This window comes from Carassius carassius, chromosome 14 (genome assembly GCF_963082965.1).
Source record: "Carassius carassius chromosome 14, fCarCar2.1, whole genome shotgun sequence".
NCBI lineage: Eukaryota > Metazoa > Chordata > Actinopteri > Cypriniformes > Cyprinidae > Carassius > Carassius carassius.
Window position 1 is genome coordinate 1164035 of NC_081768.1, and position 20000 is coordinate 1184034.

A 20000-nucleotide genomic window follows, 5' to 3' on the forward strand; every position below is an offset into this window, starting at 1 on the left:
TTGGACATGTGGGAAGAAAAGCTAAAAAATCTTCCTCCTCTGAATGTGAAGTTAAAGTCGACAGCATTTTAACTTAATTCCATGTGTCATATAAGCATTTACATTTTTTTTATGTGCTTATATGGTATTTTCTCTTCAAAACACACACCAGATGGATTGTGTTGATGATGTTCTGTCCTTTTATCTTCTGAACGCTTGCCAGGTGATAAAGAAGATCATTTATGCACCTGGGGAAGAAAGGTAAAACATTTCATTGCAATTTCAAGATGACTCTGCTCTTTGCGGACAGCTTTTTCAGACAGTTACCTAGTAACAGAAAGAGACAATTCTAGAAGAAACCCTCTTATTATTTATCTTTCTTCTTTATAGGAAAACTACAAGTCCCATCATCTAAGAAAATTGAATAGCTTTTGTACAAGGGACAAAACCTAACTAGAAATTGCTGAAAAAGTTTTTAATCACAAAAAAATATATAGATTTTCTAAATCCATTGATGTAGTCTTTTGGTAAAATAAATAATCTAAGTTATGCATGGTTAAATAGTGTCATATTTCACATCTCCAGCCCTCTTTAGGATAAATAATCATGTCATGTGGAGTTTTGAGCCAATGAAAAGTTTGAAATACTACTACGGTGAAGAAATGGTGCATGAATATTAATGACGGCATGCTGACGTTGACTAGAATTCTTTCTGGAACGCTCAGGCTAATTAATATTCATGAACCTGACAGTCGCCAGATAGAGTTCTCCCGCCCACCAGCGTCCGCTGTCAGCCAATCAGGTCACCCTATTGAGGCACGTCACGGTGCGTCATTGTTATTCATAAGGCAGGCCTTCAGCGTAATAGGACGCAACGCCTAGAGGAGGAACGCTTGAGACTTGACGCGCAGCGCTAGAAGTTACTTCATCCAGCAGCAGCCACCTGTTGACAGCAGCGTGCACTGCACAAGTCACGCAAACTAGGTAAATGCGTACTGGGACAGAAGTTTCCTTCACTTTTGGATGCTAAGGATAAATAAGAAGCGCTTGCAATGAGGATGCAAACCTGATCTAAACTGGAGTATAATGCAGGACTGGCTTTGAACTGGGAGTGTTGTGTTTTGTTTTACGCATCTTCTCTGATGGTTGGGGACCTCTAGTCCTCTGTGTTTGTTCATCCCTGAGATGATCGGTAATCTGATCCCAGATTGGCTGGAAGTAACGTGACAGAGCAGATCGCGATGAACGTGTTGCTCGCGCTGTGCGTGGCGCTCGCGGTCGCGCGCGGCAGCAGATACTGTCCTGAGCGGATGATTGACAGCTGTCACTGCACCGCGGAGAGATCAAAGCAGTTTAACAGGCAGAGCGTGCGCGTGAAGGTTGTGTGTGATGATGCGGACCTGACGGAAACCATGCAGCCCAGCTCGTTACCCAACACCACGGTGTCTCTGTGAGTAACTTTCCTTTAGTGATCTTGTCCCTGTGACTTCAGTAAATATGGGGTTAATATTTTATTTCATGTTCTCGTTATCAATGGCAGAGGATTTTAACATGCAATGCCTAGAGAAGTCATGAAAATTATTAAATTCAGTCAAATCTTCATATAAAAGTCATGGATTAAACTAAAAAAAAAAAAAGTTCCAGTCAGGCTCAACTTCACAATAATAAATCGACTAGAAATTTCTTTTTGTGATTTATTAATTTTTTTTATCTTATTGCAGTGAACATGACTAGGGCAACTGGAGAAAATATTTTTAGAAAAAAAAAATATATATTGCAATATTTTATTTTCTTCATGCAGTAGTCACGCCTGGGAAAACTTGAATAATATATATATATATATATATATATATATATATATATATATATATATATATATATATATGAAATAATTATATAGTAATATTTTATTATCTTAATGCAGCAATAATGGCTGAGAAAACCGGAAAAAAAACTTATTTAAAATACATTTATTGTAATATTTTATTATTTTTGTAATAGATTTATATGTGCCGTTATGCAACATAGACACATAAAATAAAATGTGAGTCCGGGTTTTTATTTTTTTTTATTGATTCAGTTGATATTTTATGATCAGAAGTTTCATAAGTGGTTTGTGATGGATGATCATGCATTGATGCAGTGTTTTTGCCCTGTCATCAGTATTCAGTTTGTCTCAAGCACAACTCAGAGACGAAGCCCTTAGATACTGCAGAATGATGTTTACATTTCCATTAACTCATTAAGGAAAAGCTTTTATCCGTAGTGAGAGAGCAGAAGCGATTAATCCAAGGAATAAGTTCATGCAAGAAACAATACAGAACTGGAAGAGACGCTTGTTTCTGTTAACAGATGTGCTGCTTAATTTTATTTATTTATTTATTGAACATGTGACACTTTTTCTGGATTATTTGATTGTTAATTGTAACTTTTTATCTCTCCATTCAGACTTTTATTCTCAAAATTCTGACGTTTTGTTTTTCCTTCTCAGAACTGTGCGTTATATACTCATAATTGTGATTATAAACTCCAAAAAGTCCAAATTGTGATATATTTGACATCTTTCACAGGGCACGAGGGAGACATTACACTAGAAGTCCAAAGTTTGGACACTGTGCTGCATTTCTTTCTCATGATTTGATTTTCTCCTGAAGGTTTGTGCTGAAGTGCTTGAAAAGAGTTGAGTGGATAAAACTGGAGCAGAGAGTGAAGGACTAGTGAAGGTAGTGATAGTTCTTTGTGTTATAAACCTAGCATTGTGTCTTATCTCTAATGTTGGCTCTTTGGTGAATTGCCTTCTTTAAGTCGCTTTGCTAAGTGCACTATAATCTGCTTCTCACACGAGTGTTCAAATGAGTCTCCAGAGCAAGAGAATTCATCTGTGTCACAATCTCTCGATCACTGCATCTTTCCCAGACATTACATTATTGTATATTCAGAGTTTGGTCACTGCACTATAGTTCTACTCATCATAAAGTGATGATGGGGATTATGTTTTTTTGGCCAAAACCTGGAAATTAATTGTATTTTAACATTTACAACATCATTATCTTGAAGTCAGGGTTATTATTATTTATTTATTTTGTATTTGAGCTCTATTAAATGTTTTATTCTAATTATTAATTAATTAATTCATTTATTTGTTTGTTTGTTTATCTATTAGTGTATTAGTTTATTTAATTATTTATATTTTAATTTGACTTAATTCCATTTTTCTATTTTTATAGACCTTAAAAAATCCAAAAGCATGTCTAGTTAACTAAAATTATGAAACTTACACACTTTTTACAACAATTTATTAAATGTTTAACCAAAGAAATATTAAATGGTTTAATGGTTTTCTAAAATATTTATTTTTTTACCTACTTTATTATTTCTTTCTTTTTTTCTTTCTTTATTTTTATTTATTTATTTATTTTTGTTACCAAATTCTGTTTTGGTCACATTTTTCTGTATTCTGTTTCAATGGTTAAAAAAGTAATAATCAAAAAGCATGTTTAATTAATTGTAATAATAAAATCTTAACAATGCTTTTTTTTTTAGTGCACTGTGATTTTTTTTGTTTGTGTAAAATGAAAGTTAAACAAATATTCATTTTTGGGGGAGGGGTGTATAAAAGTTTTACTGTTAAAATTATATATAAAATAAAGCTTTTTCTTTTACAAATAGAATAGAATAGAATAGAATAGAATAGAATAGAATAGAATAGAATAGAATAGAATGCTAGTATTAATTGGTCAGGTCACTTGTTACTTGTTTTTTTTTTATAATTAAGACGAACCCCAGTCTCTAATTTTAACTCCACGTTGATGTCAAATTACACTAACAGTAAAAAGTTTAAAATCAAAAACTTGATTTTTTTTTTTACATTTTTTTTTTTTGGACAAAGGTTGGTATGATTCAGTGATTCAGAGTCAGTTTTCATAGCCAGCAGTCTCTGAGACAAAATTACATCTTGAATTCTCTGATATCAGTCACACAAAAGACCGACTGATCTGTCGAGTTTGTCTTCTCTAAATATCGTAACAAAATTGATCAAAAAATATATTTTAAAGTATTTTTCTCTTTCCCTTAAAATATACACTACTGGTCAAAAGCTTGCTGTAATTATTATTATTTTTCTTTATTTTGTATGTTTTTGAAAACTCACGAAGGCTGCGTTTATTTGTTTAAAAATACAGTAAAAATGTTGAAAAATTATTATAATTTAAAATAGTTGTTTTTATGTGAAGATATTGTAAACTGTAACATTTCAAACAGTGGTCCTGCCTTATCTCTTTGTGGAAACCATGATACTTTACCATTAGTAATTGACCAATAATAATTCATAATAATTGAATAGAATGATTTCTGAAGGATAATGTGACACTGAAGACTGGCTCTCTTTACAAAAGAAAAGAGTGGGTCACTTCAAGAGTCAAAGAAGAGCTGGAGGACCACCTGAAATCCACACAGACAGAGAGCCAGAGATACTGTATGAGGAAAGTGTGATACCACAGACATGTCACTCGTTCCTCAGACAATACATCAATTGGATGACGTCCCTCCAAGCTGGAGCGAGGTTAAGACAACTTTGAGGAAAGCAAGGGTAGCTTCAGCTCCCGCACCAAACGGCTGTACAAGAATGGTTCCTGTGGAGACAAATAAAAGTGGATTGGAAGAAGCAAACCATCCCCAAAACATGGCGAAGAGCAGGGGGAGTGCTAATCCCAAAGGAAAAGGGTGCCTCCAACATCAACCAATTTCAACAAATCAATCTCTTAAATGTTGAAAGAAAGATCTTATTTAGCATTGTTGCTCAAAGTATGATAACGCACCTGAAACAGAAAAACTTAATTGATATGTCGATACAGAAAGCTGGTATACCAGGCTTCTCGGGATGCTTTAAACACTAGTATGATATGGCATACAATGACATGATAAGGAAGAAAAAAGTCAGCTGTGTGTCAATCCTGTCATGGTGTTTCATTTTTATACCACCGTTAGTTTCTTTCTTCTGAACTTAAATGCTATTTTGATTAACGTGAAAAACCAAACAGTTGCTGGTTCACAGTGACTTCCAGAGTATTTTTTTTCTACTATCAAACTGTGGACCAGCAACTATTTGGTTACCCACATTCTTCAAAATAGCAATTAAGTTCAGAAGAAAGAAAATAATTCAGGTTTGGTACAATGTGACAGTTAGTAAATAAAGACAGAAATGAAATTTTAGGGTAATCTATCCCCTGACAGTAATGGCAGTAGGCTGCATGTTTAATAGGCCTACTGTCCCTTTAAGAACTTCACACATCTAATATACAGGCACGTATACGTTTTTCTCTCAACTGTTTATGTTCATTTTAGACATAACCAACTGAGTATACATGTAAACCTTGTGTGTGTTGACAGTATTAGTGCAAAAGATAACTTAGTTCAGCGTAAACATTTTACCACACGTGTTCATGTGTGTTTGACAGAAAGATGAAGGGATTCCTCTAAATGTTAAATGTAGCTCTGAAGTCAGTGAGATAAACAGCTGTTCAGTGGGTTTTGTTCAATACTCCATCAGTTTTCAGTCTGGTCTCTCACTGAACTCTCTTGATGTTCTGTGTGTAGTTTTGGGAAAGAGTCACTGAAGGACGTCCGTCAAACACGCTGAAATGTCTGTCATCATTAATGTGAAATGACAGTCTGAAGACCTGCAGGGCAGTGGAGGAACAGATGGAGATATCTGTGATGTCATACTGTACTTTAGCACGAGACAGTGAGGAAACACACTGTGAGTTATGAGCTCTGAAGCAAGAGGTGGGTTGTGTCCGTGTGTGATGTTTCCTCTGGATTCACAGAAATCAGTGCAGATTTCCTCTCATTAGATGATGATGACACAGTTCTGTTGATGTAATCTGAGTGTAATACAGTGTAAAGTTCATAATTTACTCACCTTCATGTTGTTCCAAAATGTTTAGGAAATAAAAAAATTTAGAGCACATACAAAAGTTTAGGGTTGGTAATCTTTTTTTTTTCTTCTTCTTTAAAAAAGTCTCTTCTACAGTTTCAAATTGCTGTTTTTTTTCTGTGAATCTGTGTTAAAGTGTAATGTATTTCTGTGATGCTCCGCTGTATTTCCAGCATCATTCCTCCAGTCTTCAGTGTCACATGATCTTCAGAAATCAGAATAATATGATGATTTACTGCTCGAGAAACATTTCTGATTATTATCAGTGTTGAACACAGCTGTGCTGCTCAAATATTTTTGTGGAAACTGTGATACATTTTATTTTTCAGGATTCACAGATGAACAGAAAGTTCGTAACAACAGCATTTATTTGAAATAGAAAATCGTTTGCAACATTATACACTGCAAAAAAAGTGCTTTCCAAAACAAATGTTTAAACATTATGAAATCAAAATGACATAAGATATTAAGTCTCGTCTCCTGAGAAATGCATCAAAATAAAGTGAGTTTTTGCTTAAAACAAATACCTGCAGTCAGAAAAGTTGTTTTCCCTTTGATTTTTTCTGACTCTATCCATTGGCAGTTTTTTTTTTTTCAAGTTAAGTTTTACATTTTTATTTATTTATTTGTTAAGAAAACAAACTGATTTAGCAACGTTTAAATGAGATGTAAAAACTTTACCAAGAATCACCTTTGATCAATTTAATGCATTGTTAAAGGGTTAGTTCGCCCAATTTGCAAAATTATGTAATTAATAACTCACCCCCGTGTCGTTCCAAACCCGTGAGACCTCCGTTTATCTTCGGGACACAGTTTAAGATATTTTAGATTTAGTCCGAGAGCTCTCAGTCCCTCCATTGAAGCTGTGTGTACGGTATACTGTCCATGTCCAGAAAGGTAAGAAAAACATCATCAGAGTAGTCCATGTGACATCAGAGGGGCAGTTAGAATATTTTGAAGCATCGAAAATACATTTTGGTCCAGCAAAAATAGCAAAAACTACGTCTTTATTCAGCTTTGTCTTCTCTTCCGTGTCTGTTGTGAGAGAGAGTTCAAAACAAAGCAGTTTGTGATATCCGGCTCACGAACGAATCATTCGATGTAACCGGATCTTTTTGAAACAGTTCACCAAATCGAACTGAATCATTTTAAACGGTTCGCGTCTCCAATACGCATTAATCCACAAATGACTTAAGCTGTTAACTTGTTTAATGTGGCTGACACTCCCTCTGAGTTAAAACAAACCAATATCCTGGAGTCATTCATGCACTCAAACAGCACACTGACTGAACTGCTGTGAAGAGAGAACTGAAGATGAACACCGAGCCGAGCCAGATAATGACTCGCTCACGAGTCAAGAACCGTTTCTGTCAGACGCGTCCGATTCGAGAACCGAGGAGCTGATGATACTGCGCATGTGTGATTCAGCGTGAATCAAACCAACACACAGAGCGTCTGAACTGAACTGATTCTTTTGGTGATTGATTCTGAACTGAATCTGTGCTAGTGTTATGAGCGCAGGTAAACCCAAGTCTTGCAATCATCGCCAATGACGCCATTCGGGTATTGGTGAACATAATGACCGCTCACCGCTGTCAACGTTTTTTGTGCCTCTGATTCATGTCGTCATGTCACTCCGCAAGTAGTCCAATAATTTGACACGATTGAAGTTTAAAGTGTACGCGCACCGTTCTGAATGCGCACACACCCAACCATCTACTCACGTGAACAGCTTCAGTTGACTGACGAAGACAGTGAACACGGGTGATTCATGTAATCAAATCCAATATATTGTCTTTCATTTTTATATGCAGGTCTAGTAAAATTTAACCAATCAATTGATCACTTTTGTCATGCTTCCATAACATTTATGTTAAACGATTCTGGGCTAAATTAGCAAAGTAACGCCATGTTGGTTATTGCTAACTTCTAGGTAGAAAGCTTAGCAGCTTCTACAAGGCTCGAAATTGCCAACATTTTTGTCGCATATGCTCCTGAAATTTAATCTGTGCGACCTAAAAATATATTTAGGAGTAACGTTAGATGCGTGGAGCATATGAGCATATCTGTCCACTAACGACACGTCCGATTTGCGAAATAAAGACTCATTTGAACCGATTCACTTTAATGAATGCTTAAATCTGATCTGGGTCGAGTTTCCCGATAACGATGTATCTTTGCTCTGAAGAGCGCTCTCAACGTGCAAGGTTATAAACGCTCGCCGCTTTTCGCTCGCGCTTTTCCCAAAAACTTTACTTGACATGAACGCATTCTACGCAGACCTGCCAACCTGTATGCATTTTGCGTACCGGCTACGCGTTTTGACCTCTAAGTACGCTGGTACGATTTGTAACTCTAAACTACGCAAAAATCTAGTGACGCCTCTGTCCACGCGCAGTATTCAAAACAAGCAACAGATGAAGGTGAAAAGTTCAACCAATCATAGCGTTTTTGTTTGTTTTGCATTTAAATAATTTCTGCGTTTATTTCTCACCTAGTAGCCTATAGTTTATAGTTTGAGTTCAAAGCGGCTCGCGCTCGCCCCGTCAGAAGCTATGACAGAAAGGCTGCGTGTGAGGCTGACAGAGACGCGCTGTTTAATGTGTTTGAGATGTGCTGTTGTCCTTAATGCTTGACTTACATTGCACAGGTATATTCTATAAATGTTAAAATCCAATAGAACATTTTCATTTTGCTGTCAGAAGTGCATGAGTTTCAGCTTTAGCGATTCTCAGCTAAACTCCACAGACTTCATTTAGAAAGAGCGCCGCCGCCCGCATGCGCTCCAAACACTCAGCGCTCAATGAAATAGGAGCACAATAACTCTGACTAAAGTATACATTTTGATGAAATACTTGTAGCTGGACAATAAATGCGACATGTAAAATTTTAAACCTACAAGTAAGTGTATTTGTATGATAGCACAAGTGTAATGGGTTAATCAAAATAGCCTTTTTACTCAATTAGTCTGTGATTTTTATTATTTTCATTTTTAGTTCAGTAACTTTAACTTATGCTTCAATATTTTTTTTAGATTGCAATGTTAAAATGTAATGTGACTTTAACCCTATTTGCACATAATATATGCCTACATGCTTACATTCACTTTATTTGTTTAATCCAAATACAAAATACCAAGATATATAGGCTACAGTATACCGCAAATCAGCTAAAAAATACAGAGATATGAATTTTTGCTCATATTGCCCAGCCCTGTACAGAAGTGTACTGGAGGTTTTTTTTCGTTTCTTTTTTTTAAAAGTAAAAAAAAAACTAAATAGCAAAAATTAACTAAACAGTTACAGTAAACAGTAAAAAACTGTAAAAATTCAAACCGTAAACTTGAACACCCCCCCCCCCCCCAAATCATTGACAGATCTTTTTGGAATTCATCCCTATTTTTGCCCAGTCTTTGAAGCATATTTCCCACATTACTCATTTTATGATTTTTTTTGTTCAATCATTTAATTTAGATGTGTATTTATTTTTTTCTTCCCTTTTTAATTATTTAATTTATAAATTAAAAACAAGTACAATATTTTTTATAAATTTATTATTATACTATATAAATAGTATATGTATATGAATAGATAAATAATATATGTCACTGTGTGTGTGTGTGTGTGTGGGGGGGGGGGGTGTCACCGCGTCATGGTAAGTGCACCGTATAGTTTCCTGCTTTTTTGTCCTTTGCCAATCACACCTATGATACTGTTTGAATAAATGAATTACTCCGGATATTGGTTTGTTTTAACTCAGAGGGAGTGTCAGCCACATTAAACAAGTTAACAGCTTAAGTCATTTGTGGATTAATGCGTATTGGAGACGCGAACCGTTTAAAACGATTCAGTTCGATTTGGTGAACTGTTTCAAAAAGATCCGGTTACATCGAATGATTCGTTCGTGAGCCGGATATCACAAACTGCTTTGTTTTGAACTCTCTCACAACAGACACGGAAGAGAAGACAATGCTGAATAAAGTTGTAGTTTTTGCTATTTTTGGACCAAAATGTATTTTCGATGCTTCAAAATATTCTAACTGACCCTCTGATGTCACATGGACTACTTTGATGATGTTTTTCTTACCTTTCTGGACATGGACAGTATACCGTACACACAGCTTCAATGGAGGGACTGAGAGCTCTCGGACTAAATCTAAAATATCTTAAACTGTGTTCTGAAGATGAACGGAGGTCTTACGGGTTTGGAACGACACGGGGGTGAGTTATTAATTACATAATTTTCATTTTCGGGTGAACTATCCCTTTAATTGCTGAATAAAAATATTAATAAAATTTATTTTTAGTTTTTAATTATTTAATAATAAAATAATAAAATTTCAAGACTTCTGAACATTGTTTTTCTAGTTATAAATGAATACGTGTAACAAGGTTAGCACATTCTGGAACGACTGCTCCTTTAAACCCTTTTTGAAAAGCATCAGGTTTGTCTTTTATCATCTTGCAGAGGCTGTTGTTGATTGTTTTATCTCAGCGTTTGTGGTCAGTCGCGCCTCAGATGGAGCAGTAAACGAATAATACTCTAAACACTAATGAATCCGTCTGTGCCGTGCAGAAAACCCAAGAATGTGTCTGAGTGCATCTGCCTAGAAATGTTAAGAAAGGAAAACAGCTCGTCTGCCAAAGACACATCAGCGGTCTCTCTCACCGGCCGCTGAACGCTGGGGTTATTTAAAGCGTCTCCTAAATATCATAAAAGCGCTTCTGTGTGATCTGGTGGACGTGTGTTAACGTCGGTGTTGTTATAACACACTAATGGAATTATGCAAATCAGCTAATGCTACAAACACGCCCACATCATTATCACTGATTGTAAATTGCAGGTTGAGACTTTGGCTGTACTTTAACTCTTTAAATGCTAAAGTGAGCCACACCACACAGAAAGATGAATCAGATTTTGCATTGACCGAATGAGAAATTTACTTAATAGCAATAGTTAGGATTTCAATACATTTAATGCATTCTGGGAAATGAAGTGTTCTTACCATAAGTTACTTTAGATAAAAGCATGAGCTAAATACATAATATTTCTATAATGTTTTATTAAATCTAAAATAATTTATATATTAAAGGTAACATATCACATACATAATTGATCATGAGAAAATAACATAACTATAACTGCGCGCGTGTGTGTGTGTGTGTGTGTGTGTGTGTTCCTGTGGCTCAGTGGTAGTGCATTGCTTTAGCAGCACAAGGTTGTGGGTTCAATTCCCAGGGAACATATGTTAAGTATAAAATGTTAGCCTGAATGCATTGAAAGTCACTTTGGATAAAAGCGTCTGCTGAATGCATTAAATAAAAAAATAAATAAACATACAGGTGCTTCTCAATAAATTTGGAAGTCGTGGAAAACGTAATTTCTTTCAGCAATTCAACTCAAATTGTGAAACTCGTGTATGAAATAAATTCAATGCACACAGACTGAAGTAGTTTAAGTCTTTGGTTCTTTTAATTAATTTCTCTCTAATTTATTGAGATGCATCTGTATATAGTTATATAAACAGCATAATTATACTCAGTAAGGATGCATTAAATTAATCAAAAGTGACAGATTCATCTGTGAATCCAGAAAAAAATTAAACGTATCAGTTTCCACAGAAATAATGCACAGCATGACTGTTTTTAACATTGATAATAATCAGAAATGTTTCTTGAGTAGAATGCTGATACTCTTTATACTCTGTCTTTATACTATACTATACATCTCCAGGAGGTTGTTGGTCTCATTACAAATCAGAAACTTGTTTGTTAGTGATTTTATCGTTGTATGTAACTGGACAGAACTCGATGTCTGTGGTCTGTTTTTGTGCTGAAATACACTGGTGATTTGGTGGTGTTTCTACAGTACTTTAAAGCATCTCAGAGAAAGTCCTGGTCTCGCTGTAGTTGTGTCTGATGCTCTGTGGATCTGTATTGTTTTTGCATTCATGCTGCTGTTGGTTTCAGACCGGTTTTGGTGTAATTGTGGCGTGTAGCCGCCCGTCGTCCTTCAGGACTCTCCACAGCTAAATCTGCTTCGTGTCCAAGGTCAATGTTAGTCGATATGAAATATGTTATTTTGGTTAGCTGCTCCTAGGAACCTGATATTATAGAGAAACACTGGGGCCGTGGAGGTTGGAAATCATTGCGCCGTCTGCTCGGGATGTTTGTAATAGTTGAGATTGTGATCTGTGATTGGTGCCTGTGGACCGCCCGTAATTCAGCATATTTCTATTCTTTCTATTCTTATAATAATAGAGTGGCGCAGAAGGACTTCGGAGCGTCGAGGGAGAACTGCGTGTGTGAAGGATGTCAAACAAACACTCACTGCTTTCATAATAAAATAAAGGTTCATTGCTAATTGAACTTGAATCATGCCTACAGATTCATGAGAAATAGTCAAATCTAATTCGATTTATTTGTAAAGTGCTTTTCAGAATATGCATCGTTTGAACGCAGCTCTACAGGAAGCAGTATTGTTTTGTATCAAAGCTTGATTCCAGTACTGAATAAAAAGAATTTGATTAAAAAGTGACATTTCTTTCACTATTCAACTTTTGGAGTTTTCAACTTTGAGTTTATATCTCACAATTCTGAGTTCATGTCTCGCAATACCAACTTTTGTTTCTCAGAATTATATTATATATTATGTATCTATATTATCAGTGAGATAAAAGAATTGCAGTTACCTTTCTTTAATATTTTTATTGCATGGTGGAAACCAGCCTCCACAGTTACAGTGTCAGTAATATTAGCCCGTAAAACAGTATGCATTATAATCAACGTTATTGCATAAAGCGACAGGATGCAATCAGTGGTTTTTGCATTTTTAGTTTAGTGTCAAAATATTTGAATAAGGTCAAGATAAGGAATCTATACAGAGTTCTTTAAAATCTGCAGGTTCATTCATCAATGAGGAAATGCTAGTCAGATGCATTGCATTAAAAGATGCAATTCTATCCCACACACTGTGCTTTTAATGCATGCTTTGGCAAATATGTTTTTTTCTGTGTGTGTGTGTGTGTGTGTGTGTGTGTGTGTATGGACTCATAACCTTTAGCTGCTGTATTAAATCACACTCAATGACACAGACCATTTGCTCCGGCGGTCCGAGAAAGACAATATTTAATTTGTCCCTCTTTCTCTCTCTCTGCTTATCCTTGAAGAACATAATTGATATTGTAAATAGAAAGTTGGAAGGTCGCAGGAGTTTCGGCATGCACTGTTTACAAAATGTACAATTATGTTTTGCCTGCCATTTCCTGGATGTTAGACAGACGCCTGAAACAGACGTGTGGGGGCGAACGACCTTGTGACACACACACACACACACACACACACACTCAAACACTGAACTCACTGCAACATCCGCAGTACACGCACTCAGACACAGAGGAATAACGAGTCTCAAAAAACTGTACAAATGATTCTTTTAAAAAATACACTGTAGATGTCTCATTATCACAACAGCTTTCACACGCTGCACAAAACTGATATTTTAACAGGTCATCTTCTGGAAATGATTAGTGCAAGTCACCACATTCTTCCGTCATGACCTCATTATCCCAGACTAATTTCAGTGATCCAGGAAGTCTTATATGATATGTTAATTCATATGTTAAGTAATATGTTAATTCGTTGATTAACCAGTAGGTCAGTATGTGCATGCATTTCGAATCTGTAGCCAATTAAAATAGCATTATATAACATTAATCATAATAATTATTCTAATTTTTATAGGTAATATGCTAACATTGATTTACCAAAAGGTTTTGCATAATGAAGCCAATTACAGCGGTAAATAAAAATTATTAATTATAGATAATTAATTAATTTAAAAATATGTGAAAAAAAATTAATTACATTTAATTCCTTTGGGAAATATTTTTTTATATTTATTTTAACAATAAATTAGTTAAGGTTTATGCTTTTTTTTGTTACAAAACACTCAAAGTATCTTGAAAATCTACCGTTTTAGTTTCATTATATTTCTTCTTAATATTTTGAAAAATATATATTTTTTCACTTTAAGTTTTAATAATTTTACATTTATTTTTAATATTTAATTTTAAATTTGAGTACATTTAGATTGTATTTTATCATTTTTATTTTTTAAAATAGTTTTTATAAATTTTATTTTTAAGTTTTAGTTTATTTTGGTTGTTTTAGGACTTTTTTTTTTTCGTTTGTCTTACTTTGATTTATGATTTTCATTTTAATCTAATAACCCTGCTGTGATTATTCCTCAAATATTAGCTTCAGCTTTAAATGTCATTTTCAGCGTGTTGTCTTCGTCATGTGTGTGACTGGCGTGTCCTGAAGGCCGTGTGTGGTTTAATACATGTGTGCTGCATTACTGCATGAACATCATTCACACATGAACACCGTTAGAGACGCATGACCTTCATTATATGTGTGTGTGTGTGTGTGTGAATGACACGAATGACTCGTCACGCATGTAAAGCAGATCTGATATAATGTCTTTGTTTGCTGGATCATTAATCACATACAGGTCATTATATCAGATCTGCTTTACATGATGAGAATCCTTTGCACACGGTTGCAGGTAGACGTCAAATATGTGTCCCTGCACCACAAAAGCAGTCTTGAGTCTCTGGGGTATATTTATAGCAATAGCCAAAATACATTGTTTGGGTCAAAATTATATTTATATATATATATATATATATATATATATATATATATATATATATATATATATATATATATATATATATATATATATATATATATATTATTTTTTTATGCCAAAAATCATTAGGATATTATGTAAAGATCATGTTCGATGAAGATATTTTGTAAATTTCCTACCGTAAATATATCAAAACTTAATTTTTGATTAGTAATATGCATTGCTGAGAACTTCATTTAAACCTCTTTAAAGGAGATTTTCTCAGTATTTAGATAGATAGGTTTCCAAGACATCATTTCTCATTTTCATTTACTTGAACTAAAATTACTAGCACTGGGATAATAATTAATAAAACTATAAAGATTTTGAAAAAAAATGGCAACAACATCTTTCAGCTTTCAGGGTCACCATATTTGTGTGCTATGTGTGTGTGTGTGTGTTTGTGTGTATGTTTGAGATACTATTGTAATTTTTGTTAATATTTTGAATTAGATTTTATTTTTCATCATCGGATTTCATGTTCATTTTACTTAAGTTTTTGAAAATGTGTGGGTTTTTTGTCATTTTTATTAGTTTTGTTGTTTTAAAAACATGCCTATGTATAGTTTTTTATTAATTATTTCAGTTTTAGTTATTTTAGTAATTAGTAGTTAAACTAAACAAAAAATTAGAAATGTTGCATTGGCATATTTTAATTTATTTAATTTCAGTTAACATTTTTTTTATTATTATTATTTCAAGTAATGTAGTTTTTAATGTTTTTAGTTTTAGTTAACCATAAAAACACAGGAATTAACCAATGTTTATATGTAAATAAAAGTTAAATATTTCTGAACATTAATCTTTTAGCGAACTATAAAGAAAAAAATATTGCCGCTATACATTAATAGAAATTGTAGCATTCTTATATTGTGATTGAAAAACATATAGGTATAATTGTCTTTAAATATTTTTTCTCTCTCTCCACTTTCCGTCTTCACAAAAAAAAAAAAAAAAAAAAATATAGGTCATTTTTAGGCAATACATGAATTAATTAAACATCCACCTTAATATAATGTTAGTTGCATTGAAAAAAAAAATTGTCTGCGAATGCATAAATGTAAATATAATGCCTTCATAACCCTTCAGAGAACGTGTTGCTGGAGAAGTTTAGTTTTGTCCATTCGGAGCACAAACACCGGTGATATGAAGCAGACGGGAGATTGGTGTGAATCTGCTTCTGGCTGTAAAGATGACACTTCGTGTGTAAATCCTCCGGCTCTGTATTTATGGCTTGTGTTGTTGTGTCTCCTCAGGATCCTGAGCAACAATAAGATCTCGACACTGAAGAATAACTCTTTCCTCGGTCTGCGAGCTCTGGAGAGACTGTGAGTGCAATGCCCTTTACATCTGGGTATATATTGTGTAGAGATGATAAAACAGTCATATAGAAACCATATATACACATACTGTATATCAATAATACATGAAACCAGGCCCATCCATCAGCAGAATTAAGATCTGGTACCAGATGATTATCAGTCTGTGTTTCTGCACACTTAAATATATTAATATAGTTATATACGTTTTATTAATATGCTGTTGTAATTAAAATAGTAATATATTAATAATATGTAATAGCAACAGTTTTGAAATGAAATGAGTATGCTTAATATATTAAAGTTTATTATTGATATGGTAATATTGATGTTAATAATACATAATAGCAACATGTTTCTAGTAGTATGAGTATATTAAATATATATTAAAATAATAACAATATTTTAATATGAATAATGTAATAGCAACATTTTTTATTGATATATTTACAATTAATTTAATAAGATAAATGTTAATATATAATAGCAGCGATTTTTTTGGGTGGGATGATATGTAATGTATTAAAGTAATATTGATATATTAATAATATATAGTAGTGAGCATCAGTTTTCTGGTGAAATGAGTATTTTTAACTATAATTATATTAATATGTTGTAGTTTATGCAGGAGGATAATTTGTGTCAGACACATTCAAGCATTTGGATACATTATGTTTTTTTTAATTATTTTTTTATTGTGCATTCCAATGAATTTTCAATCAAACTGCAGTTGGGTTATTTAAAAATAATAATAATAATAATAATAATAATAATAATAAAAATAAAAAAAAAACACTAACTAAAACAATAAAAACATGATAAAAAAAAAACATGATTTTTTTTTTAAATGAAGAAAAAAAAAGTTATGTTTTTGCAAATAAAAAAATTAAGTAGTTACTCTCCATAAAAAAATAAAAATAAAAAAAACTTTTGTGGATTTTTCATGCTGATGATCGTTGAAATGCATCGTCACAGTCTTGTAAAAAGGTCCTCTATGTGTTTTTTAGGGCTGTTTTCTCAGCAGTGTGAGATTTCAGGACACTGTATTTGTGCATTGAACATTTTGTGAACCTGAGAAAACTCACAGGATTTCTCCAACAAAAATAGTTTACCAAAAATGTTCATCTCTTCATGAACTGAAATTTCTGTTCGAAGTGACTGTAACACAAAAGAGACTCCGATGATCTCATTGTTACAGAAACACAAAGTGGTTTTCATGGTTGTTTTTGTCAAATGGCTCACGGAGGTTTGTCTGTCTAGAAATCTCCATGTTTTCTGTCCGCTGAGTGCTTTGGTGATTTTTATCTTGACTCTTTCTTTGAGAGCAGCTGATGGTTTAACGCTTCGCAAACTGAGGAAATGATGAATGGATTCACTGAGCAGAAGCATGTGCCTTTATTTATTACCATTTAAATCACTTAATTGGCTCATTGGCAAATTGTTAATTATAGTGAAAAGCACCTGGTTTATTTTTTAAAGGTCAGTTTAATCATAGCAGAGCTGCCAAAGATTAATTTATGATACAATCTCTGAAGTGAATGCAGATTTCATGATTTAACTGCACAAATTTATGAATAATTTCAATGTGAGTATATTGCTATTAATATTCCTGAACCAAAAAATAAAGCAAATAGGAATATAAATTAATACATACATTTGTAAAAACATTTTATTAATACATAACTTAAAGAATTTTATAAATAATAAAAATAATTAATAAATTAATATAAACAAACAAACAAAATATAAATAACATATTCAAAGGGTAATTTCTGTCTGTGAGATTTTTTTATCAGTCTAATGCTTAGCAGATTTTTCCCTTAATTATACTACATTTACTAACGATATACGAACAATTTGCTAAATTGATAGCAAAAATAAAATATAATTGTATTTGTTTGCTGATAGATGGATGGATGGATGGGTGGATGGATAGTAGATAGATGGATGGATGGATAGATGGATGAATGGATGAATGGATGGATAGATGGATGGATGAATGGATGAATGGTAGATATATGGATGGATAGATGGATGGATGGATGGATGGATGGATGGATGAATGGTAGATGGATGGATGGATGAATGGATGAATAATTGATAGATGGATGGATGAATGGTAGATAGATGGATGGTCAGATGGATGGATGAATGAATGAATGAATGGTAGATAGATGGATGGACAGATGGATGGACAGATGGATGGATGGATGGATGAAATGTAGATAGATGGATGGATGGATGGATGAATGGTAGATAGATGGATGGATGGATGGATGGATAGATAGATAGATAGATAGATAGATAGATAGATAGATAGATAGATAGATAGATAGATGGATGGATGGATGGATGGATGGATGGATGGATGGATGGATAGATAGATGAATGGATGGATGGATGAATGGTAGGTAGGTAGGTAGGTAGGTAGGTAGATGGATGGACAGATGGATGGATGGATGAATGGTAGATGATGGATGGATAGATGGATGGATGAATGGTAGGTAGGTAGGTAGATGGATGGACAGATGGATGGATAAGTGGATGGATAAGTGGATGGTAGATGGATGGTAGATGGATAGATAAATGGTAGGTAGATGGATGGACAGATGGATGGATGGATAAGTAGATGGTAGATGGATGGTTGGATGGTAGATGGATAGATGAATGGTAGGTAGATGGATGAACAGATGGATGGATGGATCGATAAGTGGATGGTAGATGGATGGTAGATGGATAGATGAACGGTAGGTAGATGGATGGACAGATGGATGGATGGATGGATGGATAAGTAGATGGTAGATGGATGGTTGGATGGTAGATGGATAGATGAATGGTAGGTAGATGGATGAACAGATGGATGGATGGATCGATAAGTGGATGCTAGATGGATAGATGAACGGTAGGTAGATGGATGGACAGATGGATGGATGGATGGATGGATAAGTAGATGGTAGATGGATGGTTGGATGGTAGATAGATGCTGACCCTATCTCAGAGCTTTAGCCTGAACTTGATTAGAAATATCAACAACAGAAAGCTGTCAGACTGCCATCACATGTAATGTTGCAGATGATTTCTCATCTTCAGTTAGCAGTGAAAGCTCTGATGTATCACCAGTCCAGCATGCATCAGGGCCGTCCTACTCTTCATAATGACTGAGCCTGTTACTGCAGGAAACGGCCGGAGGAAGTGCACTTCCAGACAGTGATGTCACAGCGGACGCATAGGTGACCTTTTTACACCCGTCCCAATTCAAAACAGCAGCTACAGCCGAGTGTGTGTTCCTCTCTGTCTCTGAATAGCATCGTTATTTACGGTCACAATTAGGCTGATGAGAACTGGCCAGGTTTGTAGGACACACACCGAAGCGCTCTGACCCCATCACCGTCGTTTCCAGTAACTCTACAGTAACACAATAACAGCCCATTCAGTGCTTTATTTTACACTCCAGAAGGAAAGCTTTATTGTTCGCTTGCTTGTTCAGCTTAGAAAACATCATGCATGAACTTTGTCTCTTGTGAAATTCTCCACTGAAGCAATGCAGGGAAGGTTTGGAGCTGTAAAATGAATTTGGACAGCAGCTCAGATCATGAGATTTCAGGAGAACTTGATGAGAAATGTTTGAGTTCATATTAAAACTTTTGGACGATTGTTGAGATCTTTCCTGAAACTTTAGAGGAGAAACAAACTTTAACTTAAAACTCCACTTGTTCTCCATTTAGTCTTATTGCTAATATATCTAAGAGTTTTTAAATTAATTGACAAAATACGATTTTTGAAATGTTTTTGAAGGAAGTCCCTTCTGCTCACCGAGGGTCAAAAACAGGATAAATCGTGAAATATTATTACAATTTAAAATAGCTATTCTCTATGTAAATCTCTGTTAAACTGTAATTTATTTCTGTGATCAAAACTGATTTTTCACCATCATTACTCCAGTCTTCAGTGTCACAAGATTCTTTAGAAATCATAACCTTAATTTAAGAATAAAAATAATTGGAACTTTTATTACTTAATTATTATATTTTTATTACTTAAATACTCTTAATCAGCCCATTGTGAGACATTTA

At 34.2% G+C, this 20000-nt stretch overlaps 1 protein-coding gene across 1 annotated transcript in view; it reads left to right on the forward strand.

The window, feature by feature from the left end:
* Positions 1 to 975: 975 nt before the first annotated feature.
* Positions 976 to 20000, forward strand: part of LOC132156691 (adhesion G protein-coupled receptor A3) — a 132794-nt gene continuing 113769 nt past the window's right edge. The window contains exons 1-2 of the mRNA XM_059565634.1: positions 976 to 1429; positions 15865 to 15936. Of these exons, the coding sequence (XP_059421617.1) occupies positions 1221 to 1429; positions 15865 to 15936 (281 nt within the window). The 5' untranslated portion in view covers positions 976 to 1220. The remainder of the gene's footprint in view (positions 1430 to 15864; positions 15937 to 20000) is intronic.